The following is a 24,830-nucleotide window of genomic DNA, read 5'->3' as shown; positions in this document are numbered from 1 at the left end:
ATACACTTGTACCTGGGAAAGCAAGTTTCTCCCTCCAGATGACACATGCATGGACTCCAGAAATGTGTGGCACTGCCTGTACCTTTCTCCCACTGGGCATCGTTTGCAACATAACTGTGTCAAGACTGCCTTGCAACATTGAACTACAGGTCCATCTAATCCAGTATTCTGCCTCCAACAGAGTTTGGCCAGATACCCCTGGAAAATTCACAACGGAGAGGAACACAGCCTCCATCCCCTGGCATTTCACCTCTACTTTCTCCTGAGCAGAGATATACTGTCCCTGCACATCATGGCTTCCTGCAGTCATTGACAGTTTGATCTTCCATGGATGGTCTAATTCCATTTTAAAGTCATTGTGTCAGTGACTATCCAAACTCCCTGCAGCACCAGATTCTTTAGGTTGATTGTGTATGACATGAAGCAGTGCTTACTTTCATTTGTCCTATACTTACAGCCTGTCAAATTACTGGATGGCCTCAAGTCTTGATGTTGTGGAAGAGAAATTGGCTCTCTCCTCTGTCTTTGAATCATAATAATGTTATAAACTATCTAAGTAAGAGTAAACTCTATGCCTTTCTTCAAAGCAGGTTCCATCGTCCCAAACATTTCAGCCACCCATTTCTGTACTTTCTCCCTTTGCATGCTATCCTTTTCAAAATCAGGCCACTAGAATTGCATATGGTACATTAACTGTAGGCACACCAGAAGTTTATAATGGTATCCTCAGAGTTTCATTTTCAGGCACTTTCATAGTAATTCCCAGTATCAGATTTGCCTTTTTCCACTGCGGCAGCACACTGAGCTGACGTCAGTGTGCTTTCTACTATGACCCTAAGTCCCCACTCTCAGTAGTGACAGCTAATTTAGATCCCATCAATGTATGCACAGAGTTAGGCATTTTTTGTCCTAATGTGGAACACTATGCACTTGCTCACTTTGAATCTCATCTGCCATTCTGCAGTGTTTCCAAATCATCCAGCCTGAAGAGTGCCTTTGAAGAAACACTCACACTATTTTGTGAATTTTTTAAAAGGATGTTTTAGAACCAGTGCACTCCCCCACACTATATCTCCAATGCAAGAATATTCAGGCAGCCTTTTCCCCTCAAATCTAACAAGCTCTGTCCCTATTCCCTTCATCCTCCCCACCAAAGCCTCAACATTTTATGAACTTTTGTACCATGGTTTGTTTCAAACAATTATTTGGATGCTGGGCAATTACAGACTTCCATGCTGGTACACGCATCTTACACGTTTTCTAACTAGTGAAACCAGGGAACCTGCTTTATATCATTCCAGGGAGACCTTCTAGCTCAGTACCATCCACACAGACTTGCAGTGGTTCTCCAGGGAGAAAATGTCATAACTTGAACCTGGAGCTTCTTGCATTCTAAAACTTTACTAAGCTACGGCCTTTTCTCTGCTCCCCTCTATTACAGCCCTATATAAAGCACCATTGTGGTCACATTATCCACAGCCTGGAATGATTTTCTCCAGGCTTTACAAACGCAGGTCTCCCTTCTGAAAGACTCTCACTGACCCGAACAAGCTGGTCCCATTCTGCAAGAGCATGTTGTGGGGCAGGAGGAGACAAATAATGGGTTTGACCTTAACTTCAGCCCTCTGCCACATCCCTTACCTCCTGCCACACTTACTAGTTTTCACTTCATTCAGTTGTTTTAGCATATAGAGAAAATCATTCTAAGTCTAAAAGTGTCCAAAGATCTTGGTTCCAAGCATTAGGATTCAGTCCTGCTCTGGCACAGATTCTTGGGATTGTCACTTATCCCTTTGGGCACCAGATAAAGCATCCATGAAGGCACTGCAATCATCCTCTGGGCTTTGTCAAGCCTAACAGCAACTTAGAGATCATCAGCAAAGCCTGAGCATGAATTCATTCTTTCATTTATATTCATCTCCTGTCCCTCACTTTGCTCCCATTCCTCCATCATAATCAAGATGTAGATTGCAAGCTCCTTGAACTAGGGATCCATGTTTGGTGCTTATGTTATGCTGGTGTCACGGACAGTGATAACATTATGAAGAATAAGCCACAAAATGTTTCAGTGTGTTTCCTGCTTCTACCAGGAGAACTCCTGTTGAGGGTTCCAGCCAGCCTGTAACAGGAGGCTTGGAGGACTGTTTGGACCTCACATTGTTTTCCAGCCTGCCTGAAACATTCTCCCCTTACACTACAGAACACTAAATGGCTGAGGATAGAAACATAGAAACAAAGCAAGTCAGAAAGGGCCTTAAGGGCCATCTAGTCTGCCCCCTGGCTCCAGCCAGCTCCGCTCATGACATTCCTACCATGTGCATGTCCAGCCTATTCTTGCACACCTTCACTGATGGGGCCTCAACCACCTCTCTTGGAAGCTCATTCTACGGGTCCTAACCATCAGGAAGTACTTCCTAACATCCAACCTGAAACCTGGTTCCTTGAACTTTGTCCCATAGGTAGGTCTTCAAATTGTTAAAAAGGTTAAATATTTGGGAATTTTCCTTACAGCTAAATGCACTACATTGAAAGAAGATAATTATGATAAACTATTTAAGGAAATTAAGAGTGACCTGGAAAAATGGGCTAATTTGCAATTATCCTTGTTGGGAAGAATAGCACTGGTTAAAATGAATATATTACCAAAACTTTTGTTTTTTATTCCAAATGATTCCCATAAAAATTGACAAAAAATTCTTTGACAATTTAAAACCGAATCTCAAGATTTATATGGAAAAAGAAGAAACCAAGGATTAAATTAAAAATCCTCCAGGAGGTTTAAGGGAATGGGGGTTTGGTCTTCCTGACTGGATGTTGTATTATCAAGCTTCTGTTTTAACGTGGCTAAAAGAATGGGTAACTAAGAAATAATAGAATTTTGTATCTTGATTTGCAAATGAGTTGGCACACTTATATGTGGTATGATAAGTGTAAAGTACATGGTTGTTTCTTAAATAATTATATTAGGAAATCATTAATGTCGGTGTGGGAAAAGTTAAAGATAAAACTGTATACTAAATTACCAAGATGGCTTTTGCCTATGGAAGCTCTTGTATATCCAAATGCACTGAATTTTGATACGATTGTGAGATATGATGATATTTTGGATAATGATGGAGGATTGAAATTGAATCGAGAAATACAAGAACAAGGAATTAATATTTCTTGGTGGCACAAGGTTCAAATGGAATCGAGATATGCTAAAGACTATAGAATGTCGGGCCTTTATAAGGAGTTAACAGCATTTGACCACGTGATTCTTAAATCAGATGAGAAAATGATTAAAAGACTGTATAACTTTCTCCTGGATAGGAGAATGGAAGATGAACAGGTTAAGGAAACTATGATAATGTGGGCACAAAATTTTGGATATAATATTGAGTTAGAACAGTGGCAAAAGCTGTGGGAAAGAAATATTAAAGTAACATTAGCAACATTAGTGATAAGGCAAGAAAGTATTGGATTAAAATACACAAATGGCTTGAGGAAATGTTACAAAAACCTCTAACATTTAAACCTGAAGTTTTCTTATTAGGCATTGTACCTGATGATGTTGGTAAACAAGCAATGTATTTGATTCTACATGTAACTACTGCGGCGAGGATTGCATTTGCCCAACATTGGAAGAGTGAAGAGCCACCTACTGACAAACTGATTCTAAAAAAGATCGTGGACTGTGCCGAAATGGACAGATTGACTTTGTCTCTGAAGGAGAAAGAAGATACAGACTTCTATCAAGCCTGGGACTCTTTTTATTATTGGCTAGAGAAACGGGACTACGCATAGATTTAAACATGTTTATAGTTTAACATAAAAAGAAAAAATGTGAGGGGCTGACCCAGTAGGTCTGATGTTTTCGATGATTGATGACTAAATTTTTAGTTCCTTTTTTGTAAGGTCTATTAAGAATAAAACTTATTCAAAAAATAAATCAAAAACCTTTGTCCCATAGGGATGCATCCTGTACTCCACTGCAGCGAAGAACAGGTCACGATCCTCCTCCACATGACATCTCCTCACACACCTATACGTTGCTAGAAGATCCCCTTGCAGTCTCCTCTTCGCCAGGCTGAAAAGTCCCAGTTCCCTCAATCTCTCATATGTCATCTTGATCCGTTCCCCTGATCTCAAAGCATAGGATGGAGTGGTCACTCTCATCCAGAACTCCCCTAATCTGCACATCATCCACCAGATCCTCCCTGTTGGTCAGAACCAAGTCTAGGATGTGTCGTGTCCCCCCCTCCATTGCCTTTTGAACCCTCTGGGTGAAAAACCCTCCCCCATATTCTAGGAAGCATCAGGACTTAGCTGCTGCCACCAAGTGCATCTCCCAACTAATATCAGGAAAGTTGAAGTCCCTCCCCTGGGATGAGGGCTTGGCCACCAGTTTTGAACCCAAACTCTTCATTACCACACACCTTGGGCAGGGGTTCTTTTATGCTCATGGCACGTCTCTCTCTCTGCTCAATATTCATCAATATTCCATGGCTCAACAGCCTTCAACCATATGCAAAATCGCTGGACACATACAGCCTGCCTGACTCCTAGTACATTTAGGTCCCCTTTCTCCTTCAGTGGAATGGAACGAAGAGGTGCTCCCAGGAAATATGATGACATCCAGGACTGCAGTATTGCTGTGATCAAGCAGCCATCCTCACCCCCACTCCTTCACACACAAGAACAAAAGCTAGCAGCAAAGATGCCAGACTTTATTCAGCTGCTCAATGTCAACCAGACAATGAGATGGGTTACTTTCATATTTTTTTTCTCTATACCCTCAACAATCTGTGGATCCTGGAGGTTCACAAGGCCATTTTGCTGTACAGGAAGTTGAGGTTGTTGTTTTTTAAATCACAAACGTAGGCTCTTCTGCATATCTAAGAAGACCCCTAAACATGTGAAAACCACTCCGTTGCTTGGATGGCCCCCTTCTGCACCCAAACTGACTGGAATTCAACCACCCAACTTCCATTTTAGAGGAGATGAGAAGAAGGTCTCACTGCATGGGGAGGGGCTGGTGGATAGATGGCCCTCCTTTGCAGCACTGGCCTGGCTCAGCCAGCCAATCAGTGCCTTCCACTCTGAAATGCTATGAATGTTGAGGATCGCTTAATCCAGACTGGGCAGAAGGTTGGTTGGGATTTACTGGTAGATCTTTGAATTATCTGCAGAAGATCAGTAAGGTTTCAAAGTTCCAATTGCCAAACAATAGCAACAATTAAAAAGTTCCTTTTCACATCACCTTAAATCCAGTCGCTGAAAAGGTGTACTATGGTGGAGTCTAAGGGTGGGTCTGCATGTAAAAGGATTTGTGAGCTTGATTAAGGTATTGAGCACAAATTCTTGGGGCAAACACTTGCTCAGCAGCACCCTGCTACTTCTTTCTAAATGGATACCTGCCACCTCAGCTATAATAAATCAATAAATACATGGAGGGGCTCAGAGTTCTAATAAAAAATAAAGCCATGGCAAGAAGTTAGGCCAACCTGACTTAAAGCACCAGTCTTCAGTTGCTGAGTTGGGATCCCAAACTGGGTCAGATCCACCTGAGGTACAGGTCCTGTTTTCTCCTCTGGTGTTTAACTTTCGAGCAAAGGGTGATGCGAGAGGGAAAGTGGAAAGATCGTGGGGATCAAGAATGAAGAGGACAGTAGGCAGGAGCATGAATCGAAAAATATAAGTAGAAAAAAGAAAAGAAAAGTGGGTCCCCTGTAAAAAGCTGGGATTAACAGTAGGTTCTGGTATAAAAAGCTGAAGCACACTGTGTTTTATATTTGACTTTCTAAGTAGCTCAGTGCTATTTTAAGAACAGTACCTAGAACAAAACAACACACCTTTAACTTCAAGAGGCAGTGTACAAATGCTCTGCAAGATAAAGCATACGGCCCTGGTGCTGTTTGCAGTAACATGTTAAGGCTTCAACAGATTTCGTCTACAGATTTTTACACATGAAAAAATCCTGGAAAAAATCTGACCACTAGAGGGCACTTGCTCCATTCCTGGAGCAAGTTTCTTTAAGCTGACTGATGTTAGAAACCCTATAGAGATATGGGTGGGCAGGTTCCACCAGCCATTTCAGTGACTACAGATGCTCCTCACGCACATTTTCAGCTGCTGCCACAGCAAGAATTGCAGACTACAACTGAACAAGAGTACAACCAATGCTGTTAAGTTGTCAGCTGAATTGAGGTAACATCGAAAAGAGCACAAACATGCAACGTGCCTCATTTTGAAAAAGCACCAAGTGCTAAAAGCAGCTCTTTTCACAAAAATAGGTCTCCATTGCACCAGTCGAGTTGAAAGCACCCCTTAAAAAAGAAACCTATGAAGGCATTTTCTATTCATGTCTGTTTGGTCAGACGCTATGAATCCAGCTTATGGAACTGATCGACCGTGTCCAATTGCACAAGAGCCTAACACACTGACCTATGCCAAGATAAACACCAGAGGATAGGGGCTAATAGAGATGCAGTCATAGTAATCTTTCAAAGCCTCTGGTATCTCCTTCCTCTCCCACTGTATCCAAACACAACTAGCCCATGTTGCTGGCAGATAAACTAAGCCGAGGATCGTCAAGCAAGAAAGCAGACAATCGTTTTTAGGGCACCAAGCTCCATGCAACCTTTTGACTTTCAGAATTTTCCCCATCAGACTTATAAGCTCATTCATCACGCAGAAGCTGCTCTGATCATACACACCATCTCGCCTCTCTTCTCTCTTCCCCTCAGAGAGGAACAAAGAAACAGCTTTTCACCAAGAGAGAGCATCTTGTTCAACACTGAGGAGCACCCTGAGAAACTGCAGCAGCTGAAAGGTCACCAATAATTCACTTGCAACGTAATTTGCATACGGTTTTCGTGATCATGGCAAACATGAAGCATCATTTGACAGACAAGCTGCATCTTCTTACACCTCATTTTGTTAGAGTATACTTGTGGTGGGGGAAGGGGGGGAATCCAACCTCCAAATTCAATTTATTTCCTTTTGTGCTTAAACTTCCTCTGTAGCTTAAGAAAAGCCATAGTCCTTGATAAAATACGCAGTGGAAAAGGGAGCTCAAAAATAAGTCTATGCTAGTGGTGAAAGTCAAAGAATTCTTTACAGCAAACACTTTAGTGCTGCTGGGACACCATTTGTGTATCACTGTACCTGGCATCTTTGGTATAAACTAAAAAGAAAGATTAGGTTACTCATATGTGAAGGAAAGGTGAGCAATTCATAGGTCACTAGTCATTCTGTCCAGAGGAAAATACTCGTTTTTCCCTCTTCCCACAGAAAAGTGATGGGCTGGAACTCTGGCAGGAGAATACACACTCTGCATGCAAACCATTGCCAGTCAAATCCCTGGCCTCTTTAGGTGGGGCTGGCAAAGATCTCCTACATGAAAGCCGTGCAGCCGTTCAACAGCCAGCACTGAGCTTGTAGACCAAGGGTCCGAATAGGGCCTGTTCCTCTCATGCAGGGCCCCTGCCCCCATTAGGATCACTTAGTCAGACTTAGCTCAAAATCCTCATCATCCAAGAGGTTTAAACTACCACTGAAGGAGCAAGGCATGTCCAGCATCAGTACAGAAGTTTTGGGATGATGTGCCTTACGTTTAAAAAATTCAAGGCATTTAAAGAAGCGGGGTGTTTTGAAGCTGCCTTTATTGAACAATTATTTGTGCCAATCTGCTCCCCTTCCCCTCCTTCCTTTTTTGAGATTGTAATGTTTCTTGTTTTGCATTTTAGTGGTTATTTTGTTTTGGTACTTTAATTAACATATATTATGCCAGAATTCTCCAAGCTGGTGCCTTCCAGATGTGTCAGACTAGAACTGCCATCAATCCCAGCGTGGGGAAGACTTTGCTCTCTTTAATACAGAATTGGTACCTTTCCCCTCTGCTACAGCCTGCCAGTAAGAAGCAAATCAACTGCCAACAGCACATTCTTCCTAGGGCTCCATTCCCACTTCCATCTCCCCTGCCACTATTGTCCAAGGTTTTCCTTCACATTCAGCCTTTCTTCCAGTCCAGTCCAAGTACCCAGGATGCAAGATAAATGCCCACCTCAGCCCCACCCTTTGAAAAGTGTCTGCTACATGAAAACAGCTGGATCATCTCTCACTGCAATATATCAAGAGCGGTCTCAACATTTTGGGGCCAGTGGCACATTTGGAATTTTGAAAGTTGTGGGTGCTCTTGCATAATGGCTCCTCTCTGTGAGGAGAGGCTTGCCCATTCTTAAAATGGCTGCTATGGTATGCAGTCACAAACACTTATTCCCCAGAAGGGAAACCAGCAGGATGAAAAGTAGCTTGCCCTAAACATGAAGTACAAGGCAAATGGGGCTGAGCACTAAAACAACATCACTGCTTGGAACCCAAATAGAGATGGACCTGGAGAGCAGTGCTTCACTTTATAGCATGCCAGCCTCCCAGTTAAAAAATAAAATAAAAATCGGTGCAGGAAGCCTGATGAGCACTGAGGGAGCTGTTTGTGGGCACTGTGGTACCCAATAGCATCAAACCAGAGTCCCCAAATTAGTCCATGTTCATAACTTCATAGAGAGAGAATAGGACCATTACTCAGAAAAACTGCTCTGGGAAAGGACTGAGGCCAATCCTAACGACTGGGTTTACATGGGTTAGGCCAGGCGTCCTCAAACTTTTTAACCAGGGGGCCGGTTGAAAGGTGCCGGTGCTGGGCACGGGCCGGAAAGGTGGTGCTGGCGGTGCACGTGGGCCAGCACGGGGGCGGGGAGGGGAGGCAAGACGAGGCGAGGCAGGTGCACAAGGCAGCAGCTTGCTCACTTGGAGATTGTTTTCTCCGAGCGAGCAAACCGCTGCCTCCCCATGCGTGGGGCGAGGTGGGCACGTGCGTGGGCACGGCAGGTCCAAATGGGCATAGTGGGCTGGATCCGGCCCCTGGACCGTAGTTTGAGGACCCATGGGTTAGGCATTTCTCTGGTTATGAAGTTAGAACTGAACCTCACTCCTCGTCAGCAACTGCAGGGTTAAATGAAGATATTCTCCAACCCAGGGGACTTTCCTTCGCATAAGATTTCCAAAACAACAACAAAAAGTCATCATTAATTTGGCTAACAAGTCTCTTGAGAGGCAAATCATGGCTTTGGCACATAACTACTGCATGATCTCAGAGGGATCTTTAAACATCTGAAAAATCCTGATCCAAAGCAGCAAAGGCAGCCTTAGTTCTCTCAGTCTTTAGGTAGTGCACTGGACAGCATTTTCCTACCTCTTCTGAAGACTGTGCAGTGGCTGTCATATCAGAAGCCACTGCAGTATCTCTAGCACAGGCAACCAGTCAGCAAAAGATCTGGACACAGACTGGGAAATTTAAATTCTAAGCCAAGTGCAAAGTCTATCTATAATATCTCTCTGAAAAATTTGCAGTGAGTTGGAAGTCAACATCTGCAGTTAGAACAGAATTATGAAAGGCTAGGATCCTTTACTTCATGTACAGACTTGATTTTGGTTGCAAACTATTTTTAAGGGTGTGAAGGATTTGGGTTTGATTCCCCCACCCCCTGATATTTTAGTCACATCTACATTGTGTGTTGGGCTAGGCTGAGATACTGCACCTTGGCTAACCCCATTCAGTGATTGTGGCTGAGTGCGGATTTAAACCTCATTCCTAGTCCAACACTAACCACCACACTACACTAGATCTTTACATAACTGGAGGCTGAAATAGGAAAGCTGGGATACATGAAAAAGATCATGAAAGACATGGCTTATCTTGAGTCAGAAGTCAGTCATAGGGAAGACAATGCTTCTAACGACACACACTGCATTTTCTTCACCACTGGATAGATACATGCAGGCTACACCAACATTACTGGGATTAAGTTACTGGGCCAGAAGGTACAACTTCCATGCAGGTATGAGCAACCAAAAAGGGCCTAGGCATTCACCTCTGAGTGCCAAACTGTAAAGTGCCAGTCAATATTAATAGCGGGATTAGAGAGGGAAAGTTTAACCCCCGCCTCCTGCAGTCCTCATGAAAATCCAGCCCAACCACTCTCAGTACTCTTTTTAATCCTAAGGGGAAAACACTTGTGAGATTTCTGAATACTAACAAAGTATTGGAGGAATGTCAAAAAATAACAGTTTGCCTCATTACAGCAAATAACCATTCAGAATCTTTAAGCAAGCGGGAGGGCTAGCTATCTAGGGCAGGTGCATAACCAGAGGCAGAGCTCCTGCTGTGCATGCAGAAGGTCCTGTGCTTGATCCATTGCATCTCCAGGTATAGCTGGAAAAGCTCCTATCTGAAGCTCTGGAGTGCCTGTGAGTCAGTGCTGAAAATACTGGACTAGATGGGCCAGTGGCCTGGCAGCCTCCTATTTCCAATTTTATGTAAATGCAATTGGCTCTAGTGGATTGTGTGAAAGCCATCAGAATTAGCTGCAGAAGGCTTACCAGAAAGGTATATGCTTACACTCGCATAAGTTCTCAGATCTGCCCTAGCTGAACCTTCCCTCACTTACGAGACCAACATTCTTGGGTTTTGAGGGTCTGGGCATAGTATTTGCTATGAACTGGCAGGTTCTTCATTCCTATTAGCATTCAAACAATTAGCATTATAGGAACAAGAGAAAAAGGCAATACCCAGAACTACACTGCTTTAATGTAGTATAAGCAGCTACAGTAGTCTCAGAAAGAAAGCAACTGCTCTGAGCATCTTTTGTTCAGCACTGAAGGTACTCTGATTGGAAAGAAAAGGGGATAAATTCATAAGTTAGCAGAAACATAATTCAGCATGGATGTCTCCCCCAAGGCTAACTTTTTAAATTGGAGCATATAGTTAGTTGGAACAGTCAATTTGCTGCAAGGCTTCATATGAAAAGTATAGACCTTGTTGCTCCAAGAATTTATTGGGCTAGATTCAGCATCATAGGTATGATCTTTAAATCCCTATGTGCCTTCCCACTCTGAACCCCTCTCTCAGCATACAATCCTTGCAAGAAACAGGACTGTCTAACATTGCAGATGGAAAAAGGAAAAGAATCAAGCCAGTAGCCTCTCACCCCATTTACTATCCAATAGTTCCTTACCATCCATTCGGTGGCCCTCAACCCCAGGGATCCACCAGGTGACCTTGTTATTTCCGTGGGTACAAGTGTACAGTTAAGAGGTCATAACGGGTGGTGGGGAAGGACAGAACCGACAGCTCATGGGGGACTTTGCCCCGGGTGGTGAAAGCAAACACGGCCCCCGCCTGGAGCTCAACTTGTCCTGGAAACCAAAGAGAGTCCCCAGCCAGTGCAGGGCTGAGCGCAGCTCCAAGGCACGCCTGTTTCGCCTTCTTTCCCTTTCCCTCGACTGCATCAGTATGGACCACGTTATACCCAATGGAAGGGATCCACCATAGTGCTAGAAAAGCCCCTCTGGAAACACCAGCCAGTGCCTTAAACACAGCAGCAGAGTCTGCCTTGAAGATCCACCACCTCCCAAATTCCTGAGATTCCAAGTTGGAGGGCTGAGTTGTACCAAGGCAATGTGGATTTCTGTCCGGAGATTACACAGAGAGATCCAGTCCAGATGCTGTGCAAGCCACCTCCCCTCAGCAGCGACTCATTGCTCTGGAGTCCAGAGAACTGTTCTGTAAGTGGGGCAGCTGGTTACAAAACAATGATTGCCATCAGCATGCTGGGGGGAGGGGTGGTGGGGCAAGGAAGCACATGATAGCAGAGCAAAGAGAAATGAGGGGGATGGGGAGGAAGATACTGCCAGTCACAAAGGTGGCTCATTCACAGGCCTATCACAAAAGGCTGTCCGGGATCTTCCCCTAGTCTCTGCAAACGCTTGTCCAAGGCAGGCCAGCCTCCATGATTAGGCAATCTGTGTTTGCTTGTTTCCAAGCAGTGTGCATCTCCTGTTGCTCAGAAGCAAGAGAGGAAGAGAAAGACCGCACAAAAAGCGAAAAACAAGCCTCAAGCTGGTGCAGTGCAAAACTGTTTGTCCCGTCAGAATGAAAAAGCCTGCATGGGCTCCTTGTTATGCTTTGACAGCCCCAATTTACAGGGCGCAGTCCTCTATTTGAACAATGGTCTAGTCCAAGTTTGGTTTAAAGATAAAGAATCTTAGGAAGGGAAACCAGGGAAGGGCACTGAAGTTGTCTATCAATGGTTAGCACCCAGACAGAAAAAAGAGCAGGCGTGCTATATTTCCAATTTTAGTCATTATTTCTATATTATGCACATGTGTGGCATCTTTTGTCCTCTTTTCTGGTGATATGTATATCACACTATTACGGCTGGGTAGTAGATGCATATGCAGTAAATATATGTAGGTAGATGATGAAAACTGACTTGAAATTACTTAGATAAAAGGAAGCATCCAAAGAGGAGGAGTCAGCTCTTTAAAAGCAGAGCAAGTCCCCAGCAAAAGTCAAGCCAGTTCAAGAAGTGTGATGGTGTAAACTGGTGTCCTGCAACAGCAGGGGGTTGGATCTGATGGCCTTCATGGCCCCTTCCAACTCTTAATATTCTATAATTCTATGCTTCTACAAGAAGCACACACTTACCAAGGATGGATATCTTTCTGTCCTATGGTATTAAAAGAATTGATTAATGCAGATTTAAGGTAATGTATTCAGGTTTAGTTCCCAGTCCCAAAGGACATGCCCACTGATGGAAAAAGCTGCTTGTTTTCACCTCCTGTGCATGGAGGCCAACAAGATAACAAGGCGTGACAGACACACCATGACAGACACAGGTAACTGCCAATTTGGTACAGGCTTCAGCACGTGCAGCTTCACAGCACTCTCAGTGGGCACCAACAGACTGTGCTGGAACCCACATGTTTGTGCATAAGGATGAAGAAATTGACCATACCTTTCAGGGGATAAGAAGACTCCACTCCAAGTTCAGCAAAACCTGAACTTGGGATGACATAGAAGCAAGCAAGTACTCTAACCCATTAAATTCTCCATTAAATTGGGACAGATGTGATGAAAGATCCAATTGTATTTGGGTATGATGAACTATCAGAGGAAGCATAAGGCTTCACATTGCCAGACTAATTTCTCAAGAAAACCATAATCTTAGGAGGAATTACTGCTATACCCAGTAGAGGAGATAAAGATAATTTCCCTTCAAAGGATGCTCAGGCATCAGTCTACTATCTCAAATCCTCAAGAGCAGAAAGGGATCAAAAGCATTCTTTTATATGCTACTTTCTGAGCATCAGCTAGCAAGTCTGGATCAAAATTATGTGACTGTCCCTGACAGAAGAGCATCTACTATTTGTGTTGGCTCAGTCCTCAATTCAAATTGAGACTGCAGCCAAGAAATTTGAAGACTGAGGTTTGGAAGGGCAGCAATGAAGGAACTAGAAAAGATGATCAAGTGTAAGGAAGTTTAACTGGAGACCAAAGCAAGGATTGGGGATGTTGAAGAAATCCATTTTGTGTGGAAAAGCCATTGGATGTTCCGGTTTTGACTTCCCAGACTCGAGTCGGCTTTGCAGCGGCCCAGCATTCCTGGGGTGTGCCCAGTGTTCGTCCAGGCATTGAGCCCTAGGCTCTGCTCAAGCAGCACCATTCTTCTGTGCATGCTGCTGTGGGCAGCAGTGAGCGGAGAAGAAGGCTGATCAGTGGAAACGGTGGCTGGTGTGCCTGCTCACAACTCCCTAGCATCCTGCAACCACTCCTGATGGAGAAGGTTGCCAGTTGCGCAGTTGGAGGTCTGCCAGCATTGTGGACTTCCTCTTGGCTCAGCCTGCTTTGCAGAACTGGGCCAAGAACAAGAGGAAGTCCGCAGACTCTGGAAGGATAGATTCCAGAAAGGTTCATCCCAGCCCTGGCCTGTTGTATTCCTGATCACTATGCATGGGAGTGAAAGCTGGATAATGAAGAATGTGGACAGGGAGAAAATTGATCATTCAAGCATGGTGCTGAAGAGGGAGGTATTGTCTGGAGCCACAACTTCTTTGAAGGTGTATGAGCCAATAGCCCAAGTGAATATGAAGGCAGACAAGCCCGAAGAAATGATGGTTCATATGCTCAACAGGAGATTACTTCGGGGTAAGCAACCTGGTGTCCTCAGATACTTTGAACTACAACTCCCAGAATCCCTAACCATTGGGTATAGTAGCTGGGGCTTATGGGAAATACAGTCTAAGGTATCTAGAGGGTACCAGGTTGCCAACCTTGGATTATCTGATCATTTCAGATTGCTCTTTGATTGTTTAGCATCTGCAGCAGTACTGTTCACCAAATTCATTCAACGGGGAGTCATTACCCCCTTTCAAACAAGGTGAGAGATGTGAAGATCCTCCCCAAAAAGGGACAATTCAAGAATTTTTTTCCTAAAGTTTTCCACTTTTTCCCTCGCATTCACAACTACAGACATGGCAAACATCTTTCTAGCATCAACATGAGCACTCAGGCCTAGTGTTAGAGGTTGGTGGCATCAGGCAATTGCCAATGGACAAAGTCCTCAAGAGGTTGCATCACCTGTCCTGCTGCTGCCCTAACATAGCAACCTGCTTCAGGGACTCAAACAGCATGAAGATCTATATTTCTGCTTGTTAACCTACAGGAAACCAGTGTTGCTCCAGCTTTAGGCTGTACAGATTAAATGTGTTCTATCAGTGTTTTGTGGATTGTTAAGTCTCTTTCACACTGTCATCTGCTCACGGACAGTATCAGATTGTTTCTACTAGAATTTTCCTCTGTTTGTGCTAATCTGCATTAGTGCTAATGCACATTTGCACTAATGTGCACTCCTCTGCAAAAAAAGAAAAACTGCCCTACAGAACACAGAACCCACAGATTCCATGGTACTTACAGCAGGTCTACTGAGGAATTTGCGAAGTGGATTCATGCAAATCTGATGTCCCTTTTCTAGTTACAATTGAGCCCACAACCAGTGTGTGGAAAATAAAATGATGGCACCAGGAGTGCTACTAGCTGGCTCGATCAGCATTTCTTTGCTGCTGCTAAGGCTGTACTGTCACCATCACCAAGGTAAGGCAAGGGTGCTGCTGCAGCTGAGATGCTGCCGAGAGCCCTGCAACTGGATAAGATTTGTGCAAAGCAGGGTGGGGCATTTCTTGAGGGAATAAGGACAGTCTCCAAGACCAATAATGATAGCATTGCAAGGTCAGGACTGACTTCCTACGCCTTTGCAAAAAGAAATATAGATTGTTTATATATTTGGGCTTCATACAGTATAAGCCCTCCATGCCACCCTACCTACATCATAGAGGAGAGATTCAGGGATGGTTCTGCCAAGCAACAAGGTGAAACATCCCGCTTCAGGCAGCCCTGGGTGAGTGGGCAGATTAGGAGTGAGATGAATGCAGGAGGTGTTTGAATGTTGTAGCAAACAATTTTAGAGCATAGGTCAGGCCAGGGCAAGTCGCGGGGGGGGGGTGCGCGCACACGCACGCGTTTAGGCTCCTCTGCATGCAGTGTAATGTCCTTGGCTGGCACCAGAGAGATTCCCAGCTGACCACAGCATGTTTTCCTGCCGCCTAAGCATGATGGTTCACGCAGGACACACAGGTGTTCCAGCCAGCTGCGCTTTCCATGATGGAATTTCCTTTTTCTCAGGGTTTGCCAGTTTTATGATGCAGGCAAATTTTCAAAAGCCAGGCAGGATGTCCCCATTTGCACTATTAAGGAGGCCAATTTTAAGATAGCCTAATTTTCTTTCAACCTTGTTTTGGAGGTCCTATTTCCTGCTTTAATCCTTTCAAGAAAGAACACCAGTCTTTAATGGATTCTCTCTCTTTTTTTTAAATCCCTGTTCCAGTCATTGCAACCTAAATCTCAAGTTTTGTGAAGTTTTCAGCTATTAACATACCCTGCTATTTTGCTGCCTTTCCTCTTCCTATTTTAGAATCATGGACTTCCAACAGTTCATGGTTACTTTCTCTTATATGGCCAACTGTTTTCACAGTCTCAAACATTTCCTTCCTGTTAGTCAGATTCTGATCTAAAAATAGCTAGTCCCTCATTGTTTCCTCAACTTTCTAAAGCAGACATTTGTCCAGTACAAGTAGGAGCCATGTTTATGTATCTTATTGAATATGGTTAGTGCTTTTGTACTGCCAGATGCAATTTCTGTGCTAGTGTAGCCTATACCTGGTGGCAGCCAGAGTGTCGAAAAACTTCACACTAGAAGTGGCCAGATGCTACATGTTACAGCAGGCTTCCCTATCTAGATGTCCTCCAGATGTGTTAAGACTACAATTCCCAACATCTCAAAGCAGCATGGCTACGTAGGAAGTGTTGGGAGTTGTAGTCCAATACAACTAGAGAACACTAGGTTGAGAAAGCTGTGTTACAGTGTCAGCAAGAACCTGTCACAAAGAGACTATTCCTTGCTTCCCACACACAATGAAGGCAATACAGATTGGCCCAGCACCAATACAATCACAACAGTTCATTTCTGCGCCACTTCCATGAATGATCTCTAATGTTATTCAACTCAGAAGAATGCTGGACCATCTCATTTCTAGAATATGGTTCATTTTCTTATATTCAGAGTTCTATTTCATTATGCATGTTACAGCTTCATAAGGTTCCCTCTTACTTTACTTGCAGTGCGCCAACAGTCGTCCCAATTTCTTTAGAAAAGCTCCATGACAAAGAGTTACAAATTCCCTTATATAGGCCCTGACATTTTTCCTCATCTCATTAAGTTTTATCTGAAGTATAAAGGCAATTGCATAGACCATCACATTTCTAAGTGCACTTCCACATCAGCTGTCACCAGGAAAGGAATGTATTAACCAGAAGTCCCCTTTTCAAACATCAGTCCATGGTCAAAGCACCCAGTGCTTCTGAACAAGACTCGGGGCTTCTCAGATTCTTCCAAGAGCCTCCCATGTCTTTGAGGAGTCATCCAATAGAGTTAATGTTCAAGTGAATACCATAGTATTGAGAAGCACTCCAAGGGCATGATGGGCTTCAGCTGTTTCTCTAAGGCATTATCTTTTAGCTTCAAGCACTTACGTTGCCAAGTGCTAGGATGTCTTACCATGCTTGCAGAGGTTTATACTGAGAGCCAGTGTGATGCAGTGGGTTAAAGGTGTGGGACTGGGACTCAGGAGATCTGGGTTCTAGTCCCCACTCAGCCATGGAGCCAGCTGGATGATTCTGGTTAAGTCACAGACTCTCACCCTGACAGGGTGTTTGTTGTAAGGATTGAGAGGAGGAGGAGAATTGTGTAAACTGACTTGAGTTCCTTGACAAGAAAAAGGTGGGATATAAATAAAATAAAATAAATCAATAATATTGCCTTTTCACAGAAAACACAGCTACTGAACCCCTTCTTTCCAAATAATATTTCCCTTTTTGTCCCTTAGGATTGCATATTGTTCCTTCCTTCCCAGAAACATCTTCTACCTTTTCAGAATCTATGACTCTTGAGCAGGCGTATCAATACATAAAATTCTGCACTGGTATTCAAGTCACCACTTCTTGGTCCATCAGGCAGCATTTCATACATACAGATTGCATTCTTGTGCTGGAAGGACCATACAGTACATTCACTTCAGTTCAGCACCACTTTTTTAGCCGTGGCCATAGCCAGCTACGTGTAGCAGTTCTTTTTTTTAAGAGTAGTACACAAACCCCTATTGGGTCCTTTCCAAATAACAGAGTTTTGACAGAACATATATGCAGGTTATCACATGGTCCATATGCAGCTCTGCTTCTGATAAAGGGATACTGGGTTTTGCAGACACTCTCAGTTATTCTTTTCACCCCAAAAAATGCAATTATTCTCCTGTATAGGACATTATCTGGTATCACAAATACAGCTTTCATGGGCTTTGCACAAGCACTACCAATGTGATATAAACCAATGTGATATAAACCGAAGCAGCATGCAGAAGCAAACTGGCTCCCTTGACACTACTTTTACCAGCTGGGCCCCTCGTCCCTGCCCACGGAGGCTGCAGGAGCCAACTGCTCAGTGAAGAAGGCCTGCAGGATCATTTGATCGGGGTATTAGTATGTGGCTGAAGTGACAAGAACCTGGCAGTTTCCAACTGGGCCCCAGAAGGCCAAGGCCCCACCCTGTAAGGCCAACAACTTCCAGCTGCAGCCATTTTAAGGAATGTCAGGTCACCATACTTAGGCCTACCAAGGCCTGTTTTGCTTTGTTTGTTTGTCTGTTTTAAAATCTGTGCAGCCTATCTACATTGCAACTGTTCATGATAAGACAAGTATAATGTTAAAGAACTGCTGCCTTGAGTTTTCATGTCTTTCTCCTCCCACTCACCCCCAACTCCTTGTTCTATGGCATGCCTTTCTCGTTTGTAAGCCTGAGGGCAGGGTTGTCCTGCTTTTATTGATCTGTAAGATCATTTGGGAGCCTCCCTAACTGAAGAGTAAAGATACTGTAAACAAAAGTTACAATACCTCTTCCCTCACTAAAGCACTCCTGATTATTTTGCAACCAAGGATTTCTACCTTCCTGCTTATGTTTTTAGAGTTGTGTTTCTTTACAGCCCACCTTTCCTCCTGGGAGCTCAAAGTGACACATATGGTGTCTCACTCTTCCTATTCAGTTTTAGTCTAACACTTCAACCACTACATTGTACTGGTTCTGAATTAGAGATTTACTAATCTGCTGTTCAACCACTCCTGCACAGAAGGCCTCTGTGCATAGTTATGGAGGTACAGTAACTCCCATCAGGCCAAAGAATCCTGTTGAAGCTCTGTGAAATAGAGTTTGACACATTCACATGCAATCCCCTTGAGCAGAGCCTGGTCAGGCCCCTGGTATACAATTGATCTGATGGCAATGAAGCAAGGGAGGAGATGGCTAGAGCTCAAGTGGAGGAAAACTTGGAATGATTCTGACAAACACTAAGGGCTCCTTATCGAGCCTATTCTGTGGTGGAGAAGGTGGCAAAGCGACATTTCTTTGTTACCAGCTTTGTGTCTTCACAGTGTCATCCAGCTGGAGAGGTTATGGAACTCTCAGTAGCTGGTGTGATGAATTTGCTCGACATTTTGAAGATAAAGTCATTTGGGATTCGTTGTGAGTTGGACTCCACAATTAATACAGTTCCAATAACAGAGGTATCCAGAACATCATCTGGTTCAGTTTTGCTGGATAAGTTTCAGCTATTGAAGCCTGAGGATGTGGACAAGGTGCTTGGTTGGATCTGACCCACCATGTGTATGTGTGACTCTTCTCTTCCTGGCATATTGGGAGAACTAAGAAGGGAATGAGCACTTGGGTCCAGGAGGCTGTCAATGCCTCATTGAGAAAGTGAGTAGTTCCAGCCTCCTTAAAGGAGGTGGTGATAAAACCACTCCTAAAAAAGCCAAACCTGGACCCAGGGGACCAGGGTGGTGGTATATAAATATAATTAATAAAAAATAAAATAAAGAATCAAACACTTCCTAAGGTATTTTCCTTAAATGAGTCTGTCTCAATCTACCTAGGTGCAACATTGGCTCAGGTCCACTGGTCAGGAAGACAACGTTTCTGTATATAGGATGTTACCTCCCTTGCCAGTTTTCCTGTCTGAATGACTGACTGCACTTGTGATCCCCCTTCTTTGAAGCAAGCTGCTTGAGCAGGTGATCCATGCCCAGCTTCAGATATTTCTTATTAAAATCAATCTTCTGGCTTCTGGCTGAGTTTTGCTACTGATGCTGCCCTGGTTGCCGTAATAGATAAACCTTCACTAAGAGACAGCATGAATGAGACAGAGGTGCATGCGCACACACACACACACAGAGAACCCAGAACCTCATTGATTCCCCTGGCCTATTAGCATGGGATACCATTAATCTTGATATCCTTTTAGGACATTTACTGGATATGGGAATCAGAGGCACCATCCTCTACTGTTTCCATTTCTATCTTGTAAACCTATTCCAGAAGATAGACCTGGGGAATTTCTATTCTGCCCCATGGGATTATGTTTTGGGAAGTCATAGGATCCATTCAATCTTCCAAGTATTGTAACCTGTACAGTGGTGGTAATCATGTAAAGATTCGGAGTGAAGTGCCAATAAAATGTTGAAGACTCCCAGCTCTATTTCACCTTTTCATCCATTTTAGGTGAAACAGTGCATGTTCTGTGGTATCAGCTGCCTGAAGAGGTGGTGGGCTCTCTCACACCAGAGACATTCAAAAAGAAAATGGACAGCCATCTGAGTAGGATGGTGTAAATTGGTGTCCTGCCACAGCAGAGGGTTGGACTCAATGGCCTTCATGGCCCCTTCCAACTCTACTATTCTATTCTATGATTCTAAAGAGGTGTATAGGCACAGAGATGAGACCAACGGGAGCCAATAAACCAAAGCCCAATTCAGGGAATACAGAGTTTCTATTAGCAGGTTGATCAGGGAGTTATTATCCAGCTGATTTGCAGCTTCACCTCTTCCCCTGAAAAGGCCAGGTCCACAGTGTGGAGATACTACTGTATTCACCAGATACCCAAGTGGCATTTGTACCTCAACTGACTTTGACAGAGCTAAGATCATAAGCTAGCTACAACCCTGTTATGAAAACCTAACCTAGCATGGATTTCAAAGCTTGGGTACTGTCCAAAGCCTTACTTGGGGGGTTGCCTAAAAACAACATTCAGAAATGTCAGCTGGTTCAGCACACACAGGCAGAATAACAACGGGGTTCACTAGAGCTATTTTGCTAGTGAGTAAAGAACAAAGTGATTACCAGTTTGCTTCCCAGTACAATTCCAAGTCCCAGTTTCAACTTTTAAAGTTGTGTACGACCACTTACTCCCATATGAACTGGCCCATGCCTTAGGTCTTCTGCTGAGGGCCTGCTCTGGATGCCCCCACAACCAAGAGGTGAAGGGTCAATATCTTTTCTGTGGTGGAAACCAAGCTTTAGAATACTGTCTTTGGGCATAGGCTCTTACATAGTTATCTCTTTGGCAACAACTTTTGATTCAAGTCAAGCTTTCCAAGGCAGTCTATTTTCCAATAGCTCTTACATAGAATCAACTCCTTAGCAGCTCTTGCTTCTTGCCTTTTGTGTTTACTGTAAATGATTTTTTAAAAAAAATTCTTGTTGTAGGCCAGCTTGAATGACTATATCGACAGAAATAAATAACTTTTTTAAAAAGATAGCATAGCCAAACTTCATCATAAATTCATTCTGTGAGCTGGAATGTTGTATGAGAAGAAAAGGCTATGCCTTAGATTGAGGCAAAAAGCTTGGTAAGGAAGTCAGAGAGACTCCTACAAAGCATTAGGTTCAAACAAACCTAGAAAATAAAAAGAAAGTAGCAAACTACTCCCCATCTAATACTTTATTTTGAGTCACTGTCAGTTCCAGTGCCACCTTAATACCAATAAAGATACTTCATGACACATACATATATAAAGTAGCTGTACACCAGAAAAGGAATGTGAAGTGAACAACAGTACCATGAACTGTAGAAGAAATACTCAACACCAACAGGAGGAAAACCAGAGGATAAGTACACAAAAATCTTGAACTCATAGACTTAAAATCAACTGCTCAGCTAAATAAATGGGTTGGCATGCTACATTCACTCATATTGCCAGAAAAGTCACCAGAGAGTCATAAAGAAGCCACAGCAGAGAGAATGAATATTATTCTGTCTTATGGAGGCTATTTGTAGGTATCAGATTCTCTGATCTCCAAACCAAGGTTTAAGGAACCACGGAGTGGCCATGTACAGACACCATTCCCTTCAGGATGAATGGTACCACATCTAGCAGGGCAAGGTGGCCACCTAGGGTGGCAGATATGGAGAGGTGACATTAAGGTGTAGAGGGCAAGCACTGTGTGCTACGTGACCTGCCCATGGCCCCATAAGCAAGCCTGTTATCTTCAGGTGCCACCCTATTACCAGTACTGAGCAGGAATTTAACTACCAGTCCAGTCAGTTCGTTTGTCATCTCAGCTCTTTTCAACAGGCTATCTCCCACTTTGTCAAACCACAGTTTGCTACAATGTCCAGACCAGTAAATGCAGCTTGAAAAACTTACTATGGTCATAGTTTGTAAGTTCAGATGCTATGGCAAACAGGTTTGAGAAAGCAGGAAGTGTCCTCTTGATCAGAACATACAAGAAAGAGAAGGGAGCATGGAGGATTGGAGGATGGCCATGATAAACTTCATGAGAATTAAACACTAAACCCAAGAAATATGCAAAGTAGGGCATGATTTACAGGAAAAGTACATCACAGTTACAACTGGGTTGGGAGGAGCAAAGCCTTTCCCATAATATCCTCAATAGTAGCCTATAGAATGTCAGTTCCCCCATCCCATGCCCACAGCCTGCCCCCAAAATGAAAGTTTGTTGAAGTTTCTTTGAAATAAAAATAAACACAGCCCAACTTTTCTCACAGACTGAAAAAGAACAAGATAGATGACAATGGCATTCTACTTGGTGCTGTTCCCTTGGTGCTGTTCTCCCCCATCCCCTTCTCTCCTGTGCTTGCTGGTCTTCAGAGCTACTTCCTTTTTTTCAGTTGATGCAAGTTAAATTGTGGCAAAACAGTAGGATAATATTCAAAAGGCTATGTAATTTGAACCAAAGTACCCCAAGTTCCCAACTAGATAGGCAAACATTGCAAGAGCGCGCACTTTCTCTCGTCCCCCCACCCCCATATCAGACTTAGGATGGTTGCCATTAATAAGCAAGTGAAATGTCCCTCCACTACTGTATTGATAAGGCTCTGAAGCATGGCACCAAAATTAAGAAATAAGTGGCAGGGGAGAAGAGACACACATCAAGCCTGAAGTGCCTGATCCTGCTTAATCTTGGCAGCTAAGCAGGGTTGGGCCTGGTGGAAATCTGGGTGGGTGACTTGAATGCTGCACTGAGCAGTGGTTGGACTCCCTTACAACTGCATGATTCTATGATTCTATGAGAACATCCTCCTCTAAGTTATGAACACAACAGAATGAAGACATTTTCATTTTGGGTGGAAGTAATTTACAGCATATTATAAGAATAAAAACAAACAAAATTAAATGGTATCAAGGCAGGAATGAACTAGAGCATCTTCTGCTGAAGTCTTTAGTGTCCTCAAAACAAAACTCTCAAGCAGTTATGGATAGTGCAGGCTGAATGAATTAACATGTGACTCAGAGAAACAGCTTGAGCACTGGTCTTTCTTGAGTCTTGAAGAGTGACGGCTTGCTTTAACACCAGCTAGTTGTTTTCTGCAGGAGGCTCACCCTCAGTGTCCAACTGATAGGCCCAGCAGTTGCATACTGGTTTTGAAGCCCTTCGGCCATGATGCAACAGCGGCGTAGAAGATGAAGGGCAAAGCAGCTTTGCCAGAGGCCCAGGACACAATGACCTGAATCAATTTCCCTGGGAATAGATTTAACAGTCATATCCCTACACTGATGTGCTCAATAGGAACTTGAAGCTGATTCAGGCCAAGAACCAAATTTAGCTGGTGAGCAGAGAGTCAAATAGCACCTCCCTCTTTGGCTATTGATTCATATGAGTACTTGCCCATCAGCTATTGAGAAGTCAAGAGTGCCAGCCCCACCTATGTTTCAAACCAGAAGTAGTTTTCTGCCACTTAGTACTGCAAACTCTATAGCACAGAAAGATGGAAAAAGACAGGGCAGAAGCAGGAGGAACCTGCCAGCCTTCTTGCTTCCTCCAAGACTTACCCAAATAACTATGCAGTGTATTTACCAACCTCATTTGTCTATAGGACAAGATTCACAAGCATTGCCAACTGCCAATATGCAGGCCTCATTATCAATGGACAAAGAGAAAAAGAGGAATGGGGCTTCAGTGTTTCATGCCTTGCTTTTAAAAAAGAAAGAAGTGAGACTGGGTGCTAAGGTGTACTAATGCAGGACCACTGAGGTGAAAGGATCTGCTGATCTCCAGCAAGGGACCTCAGTAGCAGAGTAGTACAACAGGGCTTGTTTCAAACTATTTCTTATATATCAGGGCAGCACCCATTCAGTAGAGAATGTTGCTGTTCTCTAAATGATCAAATTCAGAAAGTGGTACAGGTTTGTGTATGAGAGTGCAATTACCAGACAGGTCATGACTAGGTTTTATTGAGCAGAATGCATTTGATTGTGTAATAGATGCTGAGTAAATTTAAAGCCTTTCTTCTTCTACTACTACTATTTGAGTTAATTCCTTAAATTTAATCCTTTTTCTTGGAGCTTTGTAATTGCCAATTGCTAAACTACGACAGCAACAGCAGCAGCAATAATAAATTAAATTCTGCCTATGACTTTTCCTGTTTTCTTGGACAATTAGATTTTGCCCCTAACAAAATAGAACTATCAGTTAATTCTACATGTATGGTGCACACACAAAGGTAGTTTAGAATGAGCCTTACTGATTTGGAAGGAACTTGCAGGTCCAAGTTACCAGCTATCACCTTTAAAGTGTTTATGATATTTTTGTGTTAATGTCTGGGCATCCCAGGTTCAATGTCATGGTCCTTCCCATCCCAATAATGCCTTGATCTAGGGCAGGAAAACATAAACATACTTGCATCCAATTGGTTGCTTATACACTCTGCAGAAGCTTGGGAAAAAACAAAGTATTGCTCAGACTGGTAGATAATATACAGTCAGAACCATTTTTTCTTGTTTGGTTGCACTGGCTCTTGTGATGAGTTTGCCTTTATTGCTGCAGATAGGTTATTTCAGAGGATGTTTACTTGGGGGTTTTTCTCTTGAATCAGAAGCGCCTGTCTACAAAGTAAGGAATCTGAGCCTGAATTTAGCCACACTTCCATGCTGGGATCGCCACTGGGAAGAACTGTATGTTTAGTCTTCTCAGGCTGCAGGCATCTGCTATCACCTTCTCAAAGATGCCCCATTAACTGCATTGAGAACAACATGAGCTAGTCTTTGT

The 24,830-nt window shown here is 43.5% G+C and overlaps 1 protein-coding gene and 1 long non-coding RNA gene across 4 annotated transcripts in view; one reads left to right on the top strand and one right to left on the bottom strand.

Annotated features, from left to right (window-relative positions):
* PRKACA (protein kinase cAMP-activated catalytic subunit alpha) overlaps window positions 1-24,830 on the bottom strand; it is a 66,491-nt gene that overhangs the window by 18,101 nt on the left and 23,560 nt on the right. Inside the window, exon 1 of one of the 3 annotated variants that reach the window (XM_044453588.1) lies at window positions 11,058-11,079. The exons of the other annotated variants lie outside the window; for them this stretch is intronic. Within the exon in view, the coding sequence (XP_044309523.1) occupies window positions 11,058-11,064 (7 nt within the window). The 5' untranslated portion in view covers window positions 11,065-11,079. Of the gene's footprint in view, window positions 1-11,057; window positions 11,080-24,830 lie in introns of those variants that run through there. 3 annotated transcript variants of the gene reach the window in all.
* The window catches only part of LOC123035428, a 32,759-nt gene continuing 19,143 nt past the window's right edge, over window positions 11,215-24,830 (top strand). Inside the window, exons 1-2 of the long non-coding RNA XR_006416940.1 lie at window positions 11,215-11,607; window positions 19,418-19,555. This is a non-coding gene — a long non-coding RNA (uncharacterized LOC123035428). The remainder of the gene's footprint in view (window positions 11,608-19,417; window positions 19,556-24,830) is intronic.

Source organism: Varanus komodoensis, unplaced genomic scaffold, assembly GCF_004798865.1.
Source record: "Varanus komodoensis strain SLA01 unplaced genomic scaffold, ASM479886v1 scaffold7_1, whole genome shotgun sequence".
Lineage (NCBI taxonomy): Eukaryota > Metazoa > Chordata > Lepidosauria > Squamata > Varanidae > Varanus > Varanus komodoensis.
Note: the sequence above shows the minus strand (reverse complement) of the source record. Positions and strands in the feature narration are given on the sequence as shown.